This window comes from Eptesicus fuscus, chromosome 6 (genome assembly GCF_027574615.1).
Source record: "Eptesicus fuscus isolate TK198812 chromosome 6, DD_ASM_mEF_20220401, whole genome shotgun sequence".
NCBI lineage: Eukaryota > Metazoa > Chordata > Mammalia > Chiroptera > Vespertilionidae > Eptesicus > Eptesicus fuscus.
In genome coordinates, this window is record NC_072478.1 from 8,213,668 (window position 1) to 8,234,741 (window position 21,074).

Here is a 21,074-nt window from a genome sequence, read left to right on the forward strand (position 1 = left end):
TGCTGATTCAGTCTTCCACTTCTTCTAGTCTACTGTTGAAACATTCCATTGTGTTTTTTATTGTAGCTATATCATTCTTAAATTACTCTTGCTTCTTATATATGTTGGTAAATTTCTCATCCAGATGGTTTAGGAACTGTATGACCTTTATTCTGAATTTTTTCTGTTACATATTGCTTGCCTCTATTTCATTTAGTCCCTTTTCTGGAGATTCTTCCTTTTCTTTCCTTTGGGGTTTATTTCTTTGTCTCCCTATTTTTGCTGTCTCTTTCTGGCCCTGGGCTCCCTGCTTGGGATCCGAGGGGTTGAAGCCCCTAGCAGTTCAATGATCCAGGACTCACTAAACAGAATGCTGGGTCTGCCTTGAGTTCCACTTTTATTGTCTTTGCTCTGAGTTTTACCCCCTTCTCCCATGGTTCTGGTCCCTCAGTTGTCCACTTCAGTTTCTCAGAGTTGGCAGGGGCAACTCCCTGTGAGGGCCTAGAGCCCTCAAGCATGCAATTCAATTCACTGTGCAGCCCTGGCACCCAAAGCAGGATGGCGCCCTAGTACCCTCTGGCAGCACACAAGCAGCATGATCCTGTGACCTTTGGCTGGGCACACCAGGTCGCACCAGCAGCTCTGACCTGGGCCAGGGGGTAGGGTGAATGCTGGGTGATAGCTCTGTCTGTGCTGGGGGCAGATCCTGTGCCAGCCCAAAGGCCCTGTTGGTGCTGGGGGGTGGGAGCCCTCGCCAGCGAGAAGACTATGCCAGGGGGCAGAGCACACACTGGTCTGTGGCTCTGTACTGGGATGGTCAAGAGTGAGATACCCCTGACTTGCACTCACAGTGCAGCGGCTTGTAGCATGGGATCTTGGGTTGCTGGATTTTGTCTCTGGCAAGGAGGCGCAGTTTGGGATGTCTCTCTGGCTGCACTCACTCACTGCAGCTGTCTGGGACCCATGGTGTGGTACCATGCTGCTCACTGCTGGGGCATGGTGGTGGTTCCACACGGGTTATGGCTACAAGCAGCTCCCTGCACAGGTCCGGGGATGGTGTCCGAGGTCAGTCTGGGTGTTGGTGTAGCTGCACTTCTGGCCTCTGTTACTGCCCTCTACAAGATGTCTTGGGTTCCACGCTAATACTGTGCCATCATGGGAGTGCCTGCAATGGTAGCAGGGGCTCCCTGTCTTGGAGAGCCCAATCTGCCAGTCCCCGGGACTCCTGTGATGTTGTCTACCTGTCCCTCACTCCCTCCCACACACACCACACATGTCCATACACACCTCTCTCTCCTTTGCTCATTCACACTCTCTCCCTCTCTGCTATCCTGTCGGCTGCCATGTTAAATCTTTCTCTGGAACAATTATTAAAGTAACATTTGCATATGTGTTTTTAAAAGTAAAATCTCTTTGCGCCAAGATTTCAAGAACTTTGGGCCCAAATCAGTGCTTCCTATATGGCTTTATAGCATTTAACTGCAGCACTAATTTCAATCCTACTCTTCCCTGAGAAACCAGAGGGTTGGGTGTGTTGCTTGGGATCTCACTGTCCACTGAGACCCCCAAGCTTCCAGGATGAGCTGCTAGCAAGCTGTGCTTGTAGAAGGAAGCCCACCCCTGAAGGTGGACTGTGATTGTCCTTTGCTCCTTGGATCTCATACTCTCAGGAGGCCTGCCGGAAGCCTCTGAGGTCACAGAACAGAGGCGAGGTGTCTTCCTCAAAGTGTCACTTCTTTTGGACAGCAAGCATTTAAAAACATCAATGTTATATTAAAGTAAACTTGGACATGTCACTATTCACATGTATTTTTAAAGAAACACTAGGGATTCTAAACAGGGCTGCCAAAACTACAGCCCAAGGGCCAAATTTGGGCCACCACCCATTTGCATAAATAAACTTTTATTGGCACGCAGCCACACCCACTCATTCATGTCGTAGCTCATTCATGTGGTGGTGGAATGGAATAGCTGGGACAGGAACAATGTGGCCAGTAAAACTAAAAGTAGTCACTACCTGATGTTAAAGAAATATTTGCTATCAGGCTTTGAAGACATCTACTCATTTAGTGTCCTCCTTGAACCATGGCCCCAGCCCTCCAGAAATTGCATTTTCATCCCATTGCATCAGTGCCCTTGGGTGTCCATGTTAGGAGAGCACTTGGCATAGCTTGAGGACCAGCTTTGAAGTCAGAACCAGCTGAATTCTAATCTTGGCTTTTACCCACCTGGCAAAGTTCCTGCCTTGCCCTGAACTTGGCTTCCTCAATTTTAAACCTCCCAAACACTCTGAGGGTCCATAAAGGCTGGCATAATCCCTGACAAGAAGTGGTCCCAGGAGACCAGCTTCCTTTTGCCCTCTGCAGCTCCTCCCAGCCCCTGCAGCTGGAGCAGCCCTTTCCTCAAGGCCATTGCAGGGATCTTGCACTAAAGCCAAGCTCCACCCTCTCCCTGCTCAGACCCCAGCCCAACCCACCTCCACCTCCAGCCTTGCCAACTTAACGCACCTGTGAGGTCACTTTGAGGATTCTTTTCAAAGCAATTGAATGAGCTGATCTTAATATCCATTTTTAAACAATGGAACAGGAGAAGCAGATTTCTGGGCAGGAGAGCTCTCTCTCCCAGCTGTGTTAACCCCCGATTCCCCAAGGCATTTCTCCTGCTGAGGGTAGATGCTCCTAAGGCCCACGAAGAACATGCGATCCCAAGAGCCTGAGCTTTCAGAGCCGAGGCTATACCCTCAGACTCCTCTGAGCATGGAAACAGTCCTCTGTACAGTGTGTTCTTAAACAATGTTTGTTGAATGAATGGTTTCTCTCTTTGCCAGGATTCAGATTTTTTTTTTTTCCTCTTTTCTTTTCTAATTTAATCCAGTAGTTGGCCTGGGTTTACCAAAGCTTTGCCAGGGTTTACAAACAATCAGAGGCATATGGGTTCCATTTCTCACCAGCTTCCAGGAATGTTGGGGCCATGTGGTGATGGTGGAGAGCAGCCGGGGTGGGGTGAGGGGCAGGAATGTTTTCTGCTGGTCTTGGGGAGAGGCGTATCTCAGAAACTGGCCACAGAGCTCCAACCCAGCCAGAGGGAGGCACAACCCCAAGTCCTATTCACGTGTCTCTGGCTCTGGTTCCTGGTAAAGAGAAAAACATCTCTGAATCTGGACACTAACCCTTGGTTCCCTTAAGTTGAAGGGAATCAGACAGAGCTCCTGGACAAGGGGACACACTTGAGTTTGGGCCTGGCCATGGCACAGGAGGAGAGGACAGGGAGCAGAAGTTCCATTGCCACACACAGCACCCCAGGTACTGCTGGTACCATGGGCCCCAACAAGGCGTGCCAGCACGGTCCCTGCTCCTTGTGCCTGTCCCTGTGTGCCACCAGGAGATAGGGCTGGCAGGTCCAGAGTGTGAGGTTGCTACACTTCTTATAAAAGGGCAGAACTCTCAGATGTTGGTGGGAGCCAGGCAGGAGACGTAGTCAGGGGCCAGGGTGGCTGTGGGCAGTACGGAGTGGTGGGGATTGGGGTGACTGACTGGAGACACTATGTCTGGAGATCCCTTCCTGTGTCCCACTCACTTATGTAGGAATAAGCAGGCGCCGTGTTGCCAGCTCTTTTTTCCATGGGAGGCTGGAAATCCAACTTTTATAGGAAATCTAATTATTTGTTGAGGTCAGCAAATTGAAATTAAGACCTCACACTATACAAGTGAATCAGAACACAACTGTGGGCAAGTCTGGCCAGTCAGTGAGTAGATTGTTCCTTCTGGCTAAGAAGAAAGGAGGCCATTGCCTGCCTAGCTGTGTCCTGTGATGGGGCAGTTATGTACCTCCCAGGGCTGTTGTGAGCATGACTCAAGTTAAACACCAGGAAAAATGCTTACCAGAATTCTGGGCGCATGGAGAGTGTCCCACAAATGTGGGCCATCCCTGCTCACATATTAGTTCATGAGCGCTCTCTGAATGCCTGATCTAAATTGGCCCCATTCGGGACTCTGGGTACAGAACTGAGCAGTTGTATCCCTGTGCTCAGAGAGCTTGGAGCATGGGAGGATTGGGGAGCAGGGCAAGGAACGAGTAATTATACCCTGGTTTACACACATATTAATCACAAAAATTATAGGGCACTACGGGGTGACAGGGAAGAGTACCCCTAACACAGAGGCAGGGGCTAGCCTGGGGAAGAGCTCGGAGTGTGTTGGTGCTGTAGCAGGTGGAAGAACGGCACGTGCTAAGGCCCAGTGGCATCACTACATCACTGGGCATGCTTGAGCCCCGCTTGAGTGTAGGGTGCTGGAGGAAAGGCAGGACATGAGGTTGACAAAGCCTTCTATGCCAGGCTAAGGGGCCTGGGATCCACAGCAATATTACTACCAGGGAGTGATAAGGTTGGTTTTGCATCTTAGAAGAGAAACATCTGTCTTCAGGAGTTTGGGGTTTATGCCTTCTATTATCAGAAATGCCTCTGCCCAGGGCCTGAGGAGCCTGGGTTCACACATGCTGGCCCTGTGCAAGGAGGCACGTGTGTGATGTCTCTATGTTGTCCCAGTGGCCCCGCAAGATTCCCTTTCCTGGACAAGATCATCAAGGCTCACACCCTCCACTTGGGCATGGATTTCTGTCCCTGTGGAAAGGCAGATCCTCCTCAGGGACCTGGCCCAGGTGACATCCTCTCCCCATTGGTCCAGCCTGAAGAACAAGCAGCCCTGAATCCCTGCGGAAGCCTGCTCTAAAGTGTGTTCTCACCTTAACCTCTCTGACCTCCCCAACAGCATTTGATGACACTGGCCCACATGCCAGTTTCCTTTCTACCTGGTTCTGTGACTCTTCTGGGTTTCTCCTTGGCTTATCCACCTATGCTGTCTTCCTGTTCTAAGTTTCAGTCACCCACTCTGTCCCTCGTTCATTCAGCATATGTCTATAAAGTACCTACTACGTGCTAGACAGTATATAGGTGCTGGAAATGTGCTGAGTGAGCCTAGGGTCCTGCCTGCATGGAGTCCATTCCAGTGGTGATAGGATCAACCATAGCCCCCCATTGATGACAACGAAGATGGAGAAGGTCCTGAGGGGGGTGCCAGGGCTGTGCTTGCCTCTGCCTCTACCTCCCTCCATGCCCCCCACCTCCCTGCCCCCTGGGGGAGGCCTCCTGATAAGCCTCAGAGCAGCCTATCCTTGGCTTCCCTGGGGGAGCTGTTGGTTGTCAAAGTGGGTGTTAGAGTCCCCATGGACCAGGAGGGTGAGATGTCCACACTCCTCAGTGACAGCTTGAGGCAGCTGCGGAGCTTGTCTCATGCAAGACTCCAGCAATGCAGTGACAGCTGGTCCAGAAAAGCCGGGAGTGTGTCACAGCCCGGGGCTGTAGTCTGGGCTGGTATGGGCGGTCACTCCTGCTGCACCCAGTGCTGAGGTGCAATCCAGCGACCCTGGGGTCCTGCTTCCCTGCTGGGAGGGGAAAGGGGGGGGCTTACCAGTGTGTATCTTGGAAGGGTTAGGGATTCACATAAGGAGCCTCAAGTTTAATGTGAGGTTCTAGGAGTTCACTTAGCTGATTTGCATGTTCACTACCTGGCCAAAGGCCCAGCACATAGTAGGTGTTGATTAAACATCTTTTGAATGAATAAGTGAGTACATGAATTCCCATAAAGTGATTATGGCCCCAGAGGCTGCCGTGAAAAAATAGACTCCACCTGCCCATGGGAAAGAAGTCCCAGTAGCCTGAGTGTCCTTTTCCTTTCTTATGCCCAAGGCTTTTCTGCATCACAGAAGCTGGACGTTTGAAAAGCTGAGTCACAGGGGCGAATGACTAATCGCAGCTGGTTTCCCAAGTTGCCTTCCAAAGCCTTTGTCCCGATTTCCACTCACATTCATATGAGCAAGCTTCTCAATTTTTCTGAGTCACGTTTCCTCACTGGTGAAACAGGTGTCATAATGCTCCCTGACAGGGTGTCAGAGGTGACAGTTAACGACGCGGGGAGGTGCCTGGCACAGGTCTGGCAAGGTCAGAGCTGACGAGTGATGTGCTACAGTCATTCCTTTGTGTCTGTGACATTTGCCCAGTCAGCCAGCTCTTGGGCCGAGACGCATGGCTCTCATGGGGACACACTTGCCTGCCTTAGGGCAGCAAGGAGGATAAGGGCTGTGGTAGCCCCGTGGCCAGTGCCTATGCCAGGCGGGGGAGCAGGTGACGGCGGAGGTGAGCCCAAGCTGGTTTTGACAGCAGACTTGGTGCCATTCCATTCAGAGCTGTCACACCCTCAGCGGGTCCCTGGAGTGGGAGGCCTGGAGTGTGGCAGGCTCCGGGATTTGGGACAGGGAGACCTGTGAGGGACCGTGCTGACCAGATGGGGTGAGTAGGTGGGGAGCTTTGGGGGCCAGCCAGCGTCTCGGCTCTGAGGATGCAGAAAGGCCCCAGTTCACAGGAGCACAGGTGTGGTGGAAGGAGGGGCAGGTAACAATCTAACAAATGAGAAGACTCGAGACTGGCTGGCACGGCAGAGGGATGGCCAGGAGGGAGCAGCATCTGTGTTAGCATAGTGAGTCCCCGACAGTGTCCCCACACGCAGGACACAGCAGCCTGGTTCTGACCAGGGCCTATGGGCTCCCCCTGGCCTTTCATGCCCAGAAATGATCTGCGGGAGTCTTGTGCCTCCATGAGCTCAGACCCTCTCCCTTTGGTCTGGGCGCCCTTTGCAGCAGTGAGCTCGCCCATCTTCTCTGCATTGGTCCCCTTGCTCCACACTTCAGATGCCTGTTCCGAGCTGGCCACGTGGCTGGTACGGAAGGACCAATCCATTTTCTGCTGTGTCCACTACACGCTTTTCAACTCCCAAAGGGATGTGCTCACAGCAGAGTCCGGGCAGTGAGCTGGAGAGCTGCAAGGAGGGCTGCACAGAGGCTTCTGAATTTTGCTGGGAGCCCCGAATTGAGCCTCCTGCCTGGGCGAGGGCACCGGTGACCATCTGAACTGTCATGGTTTCCTCATTCTCTTCTGGGCATTCACCTGCTGGGCAGGGTCTCCTCATCACTTGGGGACCCCTGGGGCCCTGGTGGCAGTGGGGTGGCTGGCCTGAATCCTCACCATTTTTGCTAGAGGTGGAGGTGAGCAAGTCTAGCTTCCGCTCTTTGACTGGGCTGCTCAGGTGTGCTGGCTGGTCCCAGTTCAGGTCTAGTGCCATGGCTATCTGTCCACAGCCTCTCCCTGTGCCAAGCCAGCTACATCCACCCCCAACCAGCACCGCTGGGAGCTTCTGGACCCCACCCCGCCCAACACCTCTGGGCCTGGGAGCCAGGCTGCTACTGGGTCTATTCACTGAAAGGAGCCCATCCCTTTCTCACCTGCACGCAGCGCCACATGGGGAGTGGTCTCTGCTCTTGTTGTGTGGTCTCATCTTAGGGTCCAACTGGGAAGCAGGGCCCATAACCCTCGGGATCTGTTTGACCCTAAAGGTGTGTGGGGAGCAACAGTGGGGGCGGGGGGGGGCGGGGACTGTGGGCCATAATCCCGGGTCTAACTTCCTGCCTCTGCTCTGCCACCTCCTCAGACCTCCTTGGTCAACCAGGATGCTTTCTTTACCCATATTCCTGTCCCGGGGGACTTCTCATGAGCCATGGCTCCCGCCCTCATGAGATCATTGCCTGTCTCTCTCTCCTTGGGTGGAAATGGTGGTAGGACAGCAGAAAAGTAAGAATTACAGGAGGAATGAAAAATCATTGCTTTCAATGACATCGTTGTGTCCTGTTGGGCACAGGTGACAGAGATCATCTCCAGGGGCTGGAGATCGTGCCCACGGGCTCTGAGACTGGTGGGGGCGGGGAGAGTGCCTGTGGTCTCCCTGCGAGGGGCCCTCCCTCCAAGCTGGGTCCAGAGCTCTGGTCAGGGAGCCAGGGCTGACAGCTGCCCAGGGTAGAACTCTTCCACAAAGAAGGCAAACTTTCACATTGTCATGCAGAGCCAGTCCTGCCTTATTGCTTATTCCAGAACAGAAACTTGGCTGTGTCTTTCAATAAGCAAAAGGTGCATTACAATGTATTTTCCCCAACAAGAGAGTCTTTGGCCTCTCTCCATGCGGAGAAAGGCTGCCGCTTTGAACGTTTTCCCCCAAGGTTTAAAGATTCCTGGATCGATTTCTCAGGCAGGGCTCAAGGACATGTTCCAGCCTCCCTGCCCCTGCGCTCTGGGCTGAGGAGAACCTAGCACAGAGGCCTCGGGGAAGGCAGGGTGGGTGGGCGCTTGGGCACTTACTGGAGGCCTATGTCACTACAGGGCATCCTGGGCTCACTGCTGTCACACATCTTACCCACCTCCTATCAGTCTACATTCTCTAAAGTTATCTACTCATTCACTTACTTAACACTCTTTACTGCCCACCCACTATGTGCTTGACACCGCTGGCGACACAGCAGTGAGCAAGAAAGAAAGGTGCCTCCTGTCTCAAATAACAGTCAAGTCTGGGAGCAACGACTTTAGTGGGTGTTTTAGGGGCTTGCTTTGAGCAGGGACAGTTAATGCTGGGGAAGGAACATGAAAAGCCAGAGGGCACAGCAAGTGCCAAGGCTCTGAGGTGGGGACGAGCTTCCCGTGCAAGAAACCTAGGCCAGACCGGGCCAATCTGAGAAGAGGCAGCAGCGTTTTTGACTTCATTCCGGTTGCAATGGGAGGGCCTTGGGGTGGGGGTACGAGGTTAAACAGGGGAGTAACTGCCCCGCTCCTTTGAAATGCATTTATTACTTTGACTTTGTTTCTTTAAATGCTCTTCAGATATTTCAAGAATTCAGGGGCTGGAGGAGAGGGGAAGGAATTCCAGGCCTGAGCCTTTGCGCAAGCAGCAGGAGAGGCAGCCAGGCTTCAAGAAGGCAGAGCTATTGGGACTGAGAGTTGTTGGAACAAGGTAGCTGAAATGGATCAGGGAGAAGCCAGCCAGGCCAGCCTAGCAGGGGCCCTCAAGAGCCTGTTCCTGGAGGCACTGGGGAGCCCTTGAGGGTTTCAGGCAGAGGAAGGAGGTCAAATCTGCTCTAAATGGTGACTGAGGGGTGAAGAATGGTGTGTGGGCCATGTGAGCAGGACAGGAGGGGGGAAGGCACTCCAGAGCCCTGCCACCTGCATGCCTACTTGGAGGTTAGATGCGGGTACAGGGAGGAAAGATGTGAAGGAGCTGTTTGGAGACCAACCCCTGTCTTCGGTCTCTCCTTTTGCCATATCTATCAGCTCTTTGCTCAGCAGAAATGTTGTAGCTGTGTCCTTGTTAAGGATGTGAGTGTTTTACTGAGGATTTTACACATTATTCCCAGTGGTTTACATGCCCACGTGGGCGCCACAGGCTTCCTGCTTCACAACAGCATCTGAGCAGCATCCTGCGGGGAGAGGGAGGCAGCTGGCCATCTCACAGCCCCCTAGAAAGTTGGCATGGCTCTGGGGGTCAGAGCAGAGGCACGCCTCAGGCCAGTGGAGGACAAGGGTGGTGGGCCCTCTACTTAGCACAGTGTGGGACTGGGAGTCAGCACCAAAGGGGAACCTCTTTGCCAGTTTGGGGGTCTCTGTCACACCACACCAATGAGCAAGAACTCTGCCCAGGCCAGTGGTCACCATGGGGGTCCCTCCCTCTGGGAGGGAGCTGCTAGGGCCTGACTTCAGGGGCCACATGGATATCAGATTGGGGGCCACCCCAAAGGCCCAGCAGCCTCTGGGGGTGTCACAGAGCGAGGCCAAGGCACAGCTGGCTGTGTCTCCGTGTGGAAGAGGCAGTGGCTTCCTATGGCAGAAATCAATGAAAGGAGTCCCACCATGCAGTCCTACCAGGGTGGGCAGGGCTGCCAGCCTGACCTGGGCCTGGCCTCCCGGGCTTTCTGCTGGACACTCTGGATGTGCCCTGTCTAGCTCCTCAGCAGCCCAGGAGGCCCAGTTCATCTCCAAGGTCAGAGTCAGGGCACCCAGCTCAGCTGATGGGAACTGGCAACTGATGGGCAGCCCTAATGACAGAGCCTCCCAGGCTGGACCCTCACTCAGCAGCCTGACTCCTTGGGCTCTGGTGACCTTGCCCCCTCCCCCAGCTGGATGTGGGTCTCTGCCCCCAGGAGCTTTAAACTGAACAGGGGGTTCCTGGGGTGCTGGTTACCTCCTGCTCTGAGTCAGGAGTCAGGGTCAGACATGCCCAGTGTCCAAGAAGGACATGAGATGAGAGTGGCCACTCTAAGGCCCAGTGGCAGGGCCAGGAGAATAGGAGGATCCTAGGCCTGATGGGCAGGGTCTGTCTGGACCAAGAACTAGAAGGGCCAGCCCTGCATCTCCTCCCTCCCTGTGGGGACCAGCCTCAGTTTCTCCATCGCTCAGGTGGGCTGACCACTTCTGCTCCTGGCCTCAAAGGGCTGTTGAGAGCATCTTATCTAATAAAGAGGGAAAATGCTAATTGACCATCACTCCGTCACGAAGATGGCTGCACCTACAGCTGAGGCCAAGTTCCCATAAGGAGCCTTAACGAGCAATCAGCAGGAACCTGAGGCTATGCCCTCCCCCGCCCCCATGGGGCTTGACAGGGGACCTCAGGCCGTGCCCCCCACCCTGCAGGGCTTGACAGGGGACCTCAAGGTGCACTTCCCATCCTGGTGCTGGGCTAGGGGACCTCAGGCTGCTCCCCCTGCCCCAGTGCCAGGCCAGGGGACCTCAGGCCGCGCCCCCCTGCTGGTGGGGCTTTACAGGGGACCTGAGGCTGTGCCCCCGCCCAGGTGCTGGCCGGGGGGGACCTGAGGCTGCGCCCCCTGCCCCCACCTGGCAAGGCTTGACAGGGGACCTCAGGCCATGCCCCTCACTCAGTGGGGCTTGACAGGGGATCTCAGGCTGTGTCCCCCACCTGGCAGGGCTTTACGGCAGATCTCAAGGCACGCCCCCCACCCCGGTCTGGGCTGGGGGACCTCAGGCCATGCCCCCTATCCTGGCGCCAGGCCAGGGGATCTGAGGCTACGCCCCCTGCCCAGCAGGGCTTGACAAGGGTGGGACTGGCTGGGTCTGGATCTAGCCCAATTGTAGGGGGGGCGGGCAGCCGGGTCTGGGTCTCACATGATTTTGAGGTGCATGTGGGTGGGTGGGGACTTGACTCTGGGTCCCGTGGTAAGCCCCAGACTCTGACAGGAGGAAGGTTTTCATATACATTTTACTAATTTTCTTTCATCTCTGACACTTCTATTATAGAGAAAGGGCAAATAGCAATATTAAATTATTTCCTCTAATTAATCCCCTTTTAATGTGCATGAATTTCGTTAGTAAAATGAGATAATTCCAGACACTCAGCCCTGGATTCCTTCCAGATAACAAAGCGGGCTTTCTGTCTTCCAGAGGGATTGTGAACATGGGCTCAGAGCCTCATTGTGCATACCAGGGGCAGGAGCCCTCAAGGTTCACCCCAGACTAGCTCTGATAAGTGCAGCCAGAGCATGGGCTTCAGAGTGCTGTCGGGGTGTTGAGGGAGCCCCAAGCCCCTCATTTTCTGGGGAGGCTCTGAGCAATAACACCAGGACCTTTCTCCCTCCCCCGCTCCATGCAAAACAAAGGTAGACTGCCTCACTTTTTCAGTGAGGTGACAGGGCTGAGTGGACCCTGAGTATCACAGGGCTGTGGGGGATGTGCCCCCCAATTCCAATCCAAGTTACTCCTGTGTCTGTCCCTTCTCTCCACTCATCTCAAATCCAACCCCTCACTCCCACATCTCAACTGTGGCAATGGGCACTTCAATCTACTTTCATAAAGGAGCCAGAGTAATCTTTGTAAAATGCAGTGTCCAGGCTCCGGTATTGTCCATTGCTCCTTGAGTAGAGTTGGAAACCTCCTGAATGGCCTCAGGAGCCTTCTCCCACCTTCTCTCCTGGGTCTCTCCCCCTACTAGTTCCCTCTGCTAGCAACACCTTCACTGCTTCTGACCCCAGGACCGTGGTCAGCAAACTGCAGCTCGCGAGCCACATGCTGCTCTTTGGCCCCTTGAGTGTGGCTCTTCCACAAAATACCACGGCCTGGGCAAGTCTATTTTGAAGAAGTGGCGTTAGAAGAAGTTTAAGTTTAAAAAATTTGGCTCTCAAAAGAAATTTCAATCGTTGTACTGTTGATATTTGGCTCTGTTGACTAATGACTTTGCCGACCACTGCCCCAGGACATTTGCACATACTGTTCCCTCTGGCAGGAGCACCATCCCTGCTTTGCTTACTCATTTTTATTTCTCAGCTCTGAGATGAAATGCCATGTCCCTAGGAGGCCCACAGATCTCACCCACAGGGCAGATTCCCCATTAATATGCCTCTAGTTCCCCACCTTTTCCTTGTAGCCCTCATTAATGTCATCATGCTCGTGGAGCTGGTTTTGTTACTTTCACGTTTTCCTTTCCACCTACTGACAGAGGGCCATGCTGGTTCACTGCTGAATCCTCCATGGTAACACTGTGCCAGGCATGCAGTAGGGCCAACAGCTCTCTGCCTGCCAAGGACTGTGGAGAAGGCGAGGCCAGGCCATGCAATTCTGGACCCCAGTGGATAGGCTCTGAGAGAGACGCCAGGCTTAAGTTTGAGACTTCCACTAAGAACCTAGGACAGGCCTGTCATTGGACTTGGAGGGTTATGTTTATGGTAGGATGGACATTTACACACCAAAGCTCAAACATGGGGGAAAATGAAGCTTTCTTTAGTTCATATGACTGATGCTGCCCTCATCATAGGATAGAAAGAAAAGTGTAACCTGGCCCATGAGAGATGGCTTAGGCTTTTCCCATTTAAAAGCTGTTAGGGGTATGACTCAGGTCAGAAATTAAGCTTCGGCTCTGTGCTTGTCATAGTCAGCTCTGACCACTGTAACAAAATACCATGGACTGAGTGGCTTAACCAACCCCAATTACGTCATACAGTTTGGAGGCTGGAAGCCAGCTAATTCAGTTCCTGGTGAGAGCTCTCATCCTGGCTTGCAGACATTGCAGAAAGAGAGAGAAAAAGGAAGAGAGACCGCTTTCTAGCATCTCTTCTTATAATGGCACTAATCCTGTTAGCGTAGGTAATTAAATATTAATAAAGGAAGGAAGCAAAGGGAATCCGACATTGTTAAGCCTAATAAACTGGGAAGCTAAATGGGATACGGAGCCTGCTTGCTCCACCAGGAAGCTCCAGCTTCACAGACTTCTCAGGGAACTAAGTCCCAGATTACCAAGGGAGGAATGAAAAACAGCAGGAGAAATTCCTCTGCTGGGCACATGCCCAGTAGAAGTCAAGATGGCACAGGGGGAGGGGCTTCTACTATGAGGCATGTGTGGTAGAAACCAAGATGATGACCATAAAGGCCTATCAGCCGAAACCGGTTTGGCTCAGTGGATAGAGCGTCGGCCTGCGGAATCAAGGGTCCCAGGTTCGATTCCGGTCAAGGGCATGTACCTTGGTTGCGGGCACATCCCCAGTAGGGGGTGTGCAAGAGGCAGCTGATCGATGTTTCTAACTCTCTATTCCTCTCTCTTCCTCTCTGTAAAAAATCAATAAAATATATATATATATATATATATATATATATATATATATATATATTTTTTTTTTTTTTTTTTTTTTTTTAAAGGCCTATCAGTCTAGCCTGGGAAAGGGATCAAATTGGACAAGGGACACAGAACCTTGGAAGATCTAGGAAATGGATTTGTTAGAGGGAAGGCCCAGCGCAAGCCTGCAAAAGCTTGGCAAGTTGATTGGTTATTTTTAAAAAGGGACTGGTCCTTCCCAGGTCTGAGATAATATAATCAGCCTAAGGAAGAATGCGCTCTCTCTCTCTCTCTCTCTCTCTCTCTCTCTCTCTCTCTCTCTCTCTTTCAATACATGTGTGCCCCATTCATTAGCGTGTTCTTTCTGCATAGCATCCACGTGGCCCTAGCAGCCGCCTGAGGCCTGTGGCCCCATCAGGGGGCTCACAACTGAAAGCAGACTATAGTAGCCAAATGGGGACAGACATGGACTGAACAAATGGCACAAAGATCTCTGGGCACTGGCCCTATTTATGGGGCTGACGAAGACAAGATTGGACTTTTTCCCTGGCGGGGCAGACAGGGATGGGACATTGGGAACCCAGGGGCAGTCCTTTGGTTTTGCTTCTACAATAAGTCTCCCCATGAAGCCTCAACCTCCTAGACATGGGTCTCCCGGAGTGCTTTCCTTGCAAACCCGTGAGAGATCCCCATTTCCACCGCCAATGTCCCATCATAGGAGTCCCCCTCATGACCTCATTTAATCCTAATCACCCCCCAAAGGCCCCACTTCCTCACACCATTACATTGGGGGTTGGGGTTTCAACCTATGAGTTCGTCACTTGTCTCTCCTCCCTCTGGGTAGGTGTGTGTGCATGGCACGGCTGCCCTGTATCTGCACACATCTGTCCCAGCATGCTCTGCTCTGGGCAGTGGCCTTCCAGGCCTCACATCTCAGGGTTTATTCTCTCTCTGCAAGAAGGTCTATCCTCCGCTCCTGCAGGCCAGCACCCTGGGCTCTCTCTGAGGCCTAGCTGTGTCCCCCAGCTATCCTGCTCACTGTCCCTGGATCCCCTACACATATCTGGGAGCTTGGCTGCCCTTGCAGGCTTCTTGCCGCTGAAGTGGCTCATGACTCCATTTCTGCTCTCTAAAGCCACCCCAAAATTTGAACCCGTCCCCCAGATTCCAGCCAGCAGGCAGGGACGGGGGTTCAAGCTCTTCCTCCTGTCATTTCCTCAAGTATCAAGGCTGTTTTTATGCCATCCTGGCCTCTCCCCACCCGCGCCCCCTTCCTGTCCCTCCAGCTGCAGAGGGACCTCTCTGTATCACTGCCTTCTATATTTTTACACCACGCCTCTCAGTCTAACTCCAGGAGCCAAATTGGCCAGTTTTGCTGGTGATGGATATAGCAACTGCTTTGAAGAAAAAAGAAAAAAAAAAACTTTCTCTCTTAAGAAAAACTTGGCTTTTAGGGCTCTTGTCTTTCTGTGGACTGAAATTCATATCCAGTTTGACCCTCGAAGCTGGGCAAGGATGTCTGTGTTTCAGGGCTGTGCACCCTGCCCCTGAACCTCAGGGGTCCTGCAGGGCAGTATGAGCTACCGGCAGTGACAAATACAGCAGTTCACCATTTTCACCATCATTTCTTCTCTCGTGTGTGGGAATGTAGTCCTCAGAAGCTCTGTGAGGGAGGGACTTGTACCTTGTTTTGCAGAGGTGATGGCAGAGCCTCCGGGGCTCCACCTACCAAGCCACTCTCTCCAGACTCGTGTGCTGGTGACATATATTCTCCTGCAGGTCTATCCGCTGCCCTTTCCCTGAAGGAAAGTATTTGATCCATTAGTATTTGATTTTCCTTGTTAACTCTCAGATTTCCCAAAGAGTCTTTCTACTCTTATAGGTAGCAATTATTATTGCTCAGATAGAGACGGTAAAAGTTGGGGTTCAGAGCCAGTATAGTGCTGGCCTGAGAAGGGGGAGTGGCTCTGCCCTCACAGAGGGCCATCAGCAGCCCCTGGGCTTGGCGTGCACACAGGGAGGGGTGTACCGCCAGGTCATGCCCCTCCACTAAGTGACGGCCTGAGGGGATCGACTCCTTCAGAGTTCTGAGCACCTGCTGTGTGCTGCTGGGGACATGCAGGGAAAATAGATGTTCCTGTGCAGCTCACAGCTGTGGGGGACACAGAGCTCGAGAAGTCATGGACACGGGGTTTGCCGAGGAGCAGATCAGACCTGGGGAGGCCCTTCTGAGAGCAAGTGACCAGAGGTTGGGCCGCCAGGAGAAGGGAGTTTGCTCACGGGGTCCATGACTCGAGAAGTCATGGACACGGGGTTTGCCGAGGAGCAGATCAGACCTGGGGAGGCCCTTCTGAGAGCAAGTGACCAGAGGTTGGGCTGCCAGGAGGAGAGGGTTTGCTCGGCCAGCAAAAGAGGTGGCAGTGAGGGGCCATTTCAGGCAGAATATTGAGAGTGTGTGGGGTGGGGCCAAGGGGAAGGAAGGCTCTGTCAGCTCTGAACCTGGGGTAACCTGACCAGCATTTCCAGAAGCTCATACTCGCTGTGCTGTGGGGAGTGGGATCTCCTCACCTTTCTTGTGCCATCTGGTGAAGCCCATGGGGACCTGCTTGGAGTAATGTTTTTAAATGCAAAAAATAAAACACGTGTGTAAACCAGTGATAAAATACAAAGGAAGCCAATGATATGAGCCCCTGGTATCAAAACAGAGCACAGAAAGTGGTGGTGGTGGTGGGTGGTGGTGGTGGTGGTGGTGGTGGTGGTGGTGGGAATCAGGCTCTTCCCCGGATCGAGAGAAAAGCATTGCAAGGATCCGTGCACAGTGGTTGCGGTGTGGCTGGGTTTATTGGTGATGCAAATCAAAGGAGTCCCCCTCCTGGTGTTAATGGAAGAAGCATTCAAACCTGTGAGGAATTTTGCCTGACAATTGCTGGGAAACAGAACCTTGATGGATTGAGATAATGCTCCGGAATATGGCAGTTTTGCACCTTGGTTTATACAGTACAATCAAAAGAGGAGACATAAGTGGGTTAAATGAAATTCATTGGTGATAGATTAGGGAGGTGGGAGAAAACAAAGTGGGGAAACCCCTAGACTTGGATAAAAAGTAAAATTATAGACACATACTTTTTCACTTAGGTGGGTGCAGGATAGTTAACAGTCAGCAGTTCACTCAGTGACAGTGAGGGGATGCGTGGTCTCTGCAGAGTGGTGCCTGTGCTTTGAAGGGTCTGGAAAAAGGAAAATGACTTTGACATTCCAAGGATATGTTATCATAGATGCAAAAAGGCAATAGACAGGCTCGGTTAAGGTAAAGATTGACCTTTGTCAGGGAAGATACCAGCCTAGGACATATCTACCCACCACAAACTGCTTTTAGTTAATGTTTTAATTTCAGACCATCCTTTGTGGTGACTTTAGGTCTCTGAGTTTGCAAGGCTGCCACGCAGGCCTTCCCTGAGCTAGTCAGGTTAGCATTTGGCCCCATTTCGTCCACTAGATTTTCGATATCCCATCCCCCTCTGCTCCAATCTTATCTTCAGCAAGGCAAAGGCCAGTGTCCAGAGTTTCTGCTTCATATTCCTCCGGAGCCTGCGCAGTCTTCTATGGGTCCCAAGTGGCCACTAGATCTGCATGGTTGCATGTTCCTAGAAGGAGAGAACGAATGAAAGGGGGGAGTGTGAGTCGTAGAGAGTGAGAGGAAGGGAGGGAGAGAGATTCTTCACCTGAGATTATGTATTCACAGAACCAGGAGCTTTTTCAAAATAACCAATCAACTTCCCAAGCTTTCACAGACTTCTGATGGGTCTACACCCTAGTGAACGATCCCTTCCCCAGGTTAGACTGACAGTCCTCTGGGTCAGGTTCCTCCCCCTGCGCCTTTTGACTTCTATTGCGAATGTCCTTATCTCCTTTTGCTTCCCAGACAATCCAGTACTAATACCAGAAGAGGGAAAGGGGATTTGTGATCTCTGCAGAGGGAAAGGGGGGTGTTAATCCTTGGGCGGGGGTGGGGATTGCTGGGACCCCCTGCGGTGTGTGTGAGGCTGTAGCTTCCTAATGAAGCCGACAGGCTCAGTGTCCCCTGCTGACTGTTCTTAACAATGGCTGACTTCCCTTGCTCTCTTCCTTCTTATTACTATTTAGCTAACTGTGGCCTTAAAGCACCTTTGTGACAGAGTAGTGTCTGTTCTTTATCAACACATTAAATAAGATCAGGTGGTGGGTCTACACTGACCCCCTTCCAAATAGTGATGAACACAGAGGACTTTTCATAACCAGCAGCAGCCACTGTAGAGTGATTTCTACTGGTGACAGTCCTGGCACTGTCCATGCCTCTGGAGTTTGTAGCCTGTGGTCACCCTTGAAGGAAAGGCCACATGCAGTTAGAGGCTAGTGCGAATAGAGGGGTCAGTGCCCAAGTTCAGGCTCCAGGTGGAGAATGCCCGTGCTGGCAGGAGGGAGCCCTGAGGAGGGGGTGGCCACAATCCAAGTAGGGACAGTGGCTGCAAGGCAGGTGACACAGAAGGAAGGAAGGGCTGGATTCAAAGTTGAAGTGATGCTGGGGTATAAACTGGGAAAGAGAAAGGAGTGTGGGGGGTACACATGTTCTGGCCTGGGGGCTGGTGGGTGGTGATGTCATTTGCAAAGCCAGGGCTTGTCCTTGGGCCTGAGATTCCTGCTGACGACATCTCCCTGGTTGTCTTTCAGGTCAATGAAATCTACCATGACGAGTCCTTGGGGGCCCACATCAATGTGGTCCTGGTGCGGATCATCCTGCTCAGCTATGGGAAGGTGAGTGAGCACCCAGGCCAGAGCCCCGTGTGCTGGGGGATGGTGGGCCCCCCAGTGAGACACGGGCTTCTTTAAAAGTGTCTATGTCTGCCCAACAAGTCTGCCTCTCCTGGCTGCCCTGTACTTTCTGTAAGACACAAGGAGCTTGTGAGCCATTGTCCTGCTCCCCTTTCACCCTCACCCCTCATTTTGTTATTATTCTGGTGTGGTGACTGCCATGGAAAAGATATGTTTATTGCCCACTGACCCTGCCACACAGGGCCACACAGGGGAGCACCTGGGTCGGTCAGGAGGTAGATGAGAGAGGGGAAAACATGGATGGCAGCCTTCACTGGTTTCTGCAGGAAGGAATGGGCGAGGCACGGTAAGCGGGAGCAGGATTGACTGGTTTGGATCATTTCAGCAAGCTGTGCGGTATAGGGCTGTTTCTAGTTGTGTGGTGCCTCACCCTGGGTTCATCAGGGCCGGGGATAGTGGCCCAGAGTGTGAGACCCTGAGGAGGAGGTGCTTGGGCTGGACTCTGGATTGCTTGCTTGGTTTGCACTTGAGAAGCACGCTCCATAGTGAGTCCTTGATTATCTCTAGGACATGGCTCACCCTGGGAGGGCAGTTCCTCCAGGGTCAGCCAAGCCCCAGATATCAGGGCATCAGAAACACAGTTAACACACCACTCATTTTGACGCCTGCCCATATCTTCAACGTGTGCCCTCCTCTTCTCATACTGCGCACCCTCTCCCCCAACAGGGCTGTCCTGCCCTCCCTACCTCCTCTCACCGTAAAACTTGGATCTATCTTTCCCAGCAACGTGCATGGGTCTATGCATGTTTTGTGCATTGGAAGAGAGAGCCCGCCCCAGATAGCTGAGGTGGAAGATAAGTAGAGATGTGAGGAAAGAAGGTGACATGCTAACCTGACTAGCTCAGGGAAGGCCTGCATGGCAGCCTTGCAAACTCAGAGACCTAAAGTGCCTGCCAGCTGGGACTGAGCAACAGCCTGCACCAGCCATCTCAGAAGCACTTTATACACATTAACTCAATGCCAGGACAGATGGGAGGGGGAGCTGTGATGGTCCCCATTTCACAGAGAAGCACACTGAGGCTCAATGCAATACAGTGATGTGCCGGGTGAGTGCCGGCCAAAGGCATTTGACTCCTGGAAAGTTGGGCTTCCAACCCCGGCAACTGAATTCTGGAGTCCCTGGTCAACCTTACTCAGTGTGTTGAAAATCAAATTGTAATAAGATCAAGCCCCTCAGGTGTAGTCATTGGGTGAAGGGTTGTTAACTCCTCCACTTGAAAACAGACAGTCTCTGCCTCAAAAAATAAAATTCCACTGCACACAACTTACAAGGTTTGCAGTATCAAAATGACAATGAAGGGCTCGTTTGGCGCAGTGAATTCCAGAAATAGGGCACTGGAACCCACCCTCCTTACCCTGGGAAGCATGTTTCTCTAAAGTGAGGGAAGTAGCCACAGTAAGGGCACCAGCCACAGACCCACAGAGAGCATAGAATCTGCCAGAGCATCCATCAAAACAAGGAGATTGGTGGAAACCTACCTGCAGTCGTCTTTCATGCCTTATCAAGACCTTTAACGTGTTACATTTTAATAAGCATAAAAGTTTCAAGTGATGGAATGAATAAAGTTAAATTCATAGTTATATAATTTTCCCTTGCCCTACAGAAAGAAGCTGTGCTTTCTTTTTGAGGGATCATAGAACACTTAAAAATTACAAAAGCACTTTAGGTCATAAAGAACATTTCAGCAACTTTTATTCAGCAAAAAACTGCCCAGGCTCTAGACTCTGACTCAGTGCCCCAAAACGAGGAAGAAGAAGGGTGCATAAATGGAAGATCCAACTCCTTTGAAAATCAAAACCAGGTCTTAGGAAGAAGAATGAGAGTATTTGGAGAAAGAAGGAGAACAGTGCACTACAGATCACAGGCCGCTGCGTAGGTGCTTTCCAAGATGAACAGGAGAGAAGGAATGCAAGGTAAGTTTGAACACATGTGAACAACCCAAACCACAACCTAAAGAAAGCAAAACCAAAGACATCATTCAGAAAAAGCAGATATCAATAAATTAGAAAATAGAAATGATAGAATCAATCACGAAGCGAGCCTTGTAAAAGGCAAACCTCTAGCATATTTAATCTAGAAACAAAAGAGAGGAAGCCAAGCTAAGCGGGTGTGTTACCATGTAACCTGCACCTGGGTGCTTCTGTGGGCAGAAGAGGAAGCACAGGAGCTGTGGGCACGGGCAGCTCTGGGAGAGCTCCACCTGGCCCTTCTCCCACCTGGTCACTCTGAAGCCCATTAGGGACTAGCTGGGGGCGTTGTGCACACCTTCCTTCACCAGTTGACTGGCCAGGAAGCTGTGAGAGGTACTCGGCCTGGTATGCAGGCTGATGGCCGTGCACTCTAGACACAGAGTCTCAGGGAAGGGAAGTCTGGGGAGGCCCATGCCTGGCAATCCAGCCCAGCCTCCATTCACAGGCAGGGGTCTTTGGAATGTCCTTCTGGACTCCCCCTTGTCCCTAGTGGAGTAGCCATCAACATGTTCCCTCTTCCCCCGATTCCTTCCTCTCCCCAGATCTGGTCCTTCCATCCCTTCCAGCCCCAGCCTGAGGCCCCTCCCCAAGGACCCTCCTGTGTCTGAGGAATTCTCAGGCTTCTAGAATGGGCACAGTTCTATCCCCTCCCTATCTCTTTCTAACACTGGAGACAAAAAAATGGGAAACTTGGGGTCCTGGGAGTAGAAAGGGGAGAAGAAGCATTCATTGGTGTGGGCACCGGTGGCAGATGGTGTTTCCCAGGTT

The 21,074-nt window shown here is 52.2% G+C and overlaps 1 protein-coding gene across 1 annotated transcript in view; it reads left to right on the forward strand.

Moving 5' to 3' along the window:
• ADAMTS2 (ADAM metallopeptidase with thrombospondin type 1 motif 2) overlaps positions 1-21,074 on the forward strand; it is a 255,810-nt gene that overhangs the window by 154,805 nt on the left and 79,931 nt on the right. Inside the window, exon 5 of the mRNA XM_008151418.3 lies at positions 18,174-18,257. Coding sequence (XP_008149640.2) covers positions 18,174-18,257 — 84 coding nt within the window. The remainder of the gene's footprint in view (positions 1-18,173; positions 18,258-21,074) is intronic.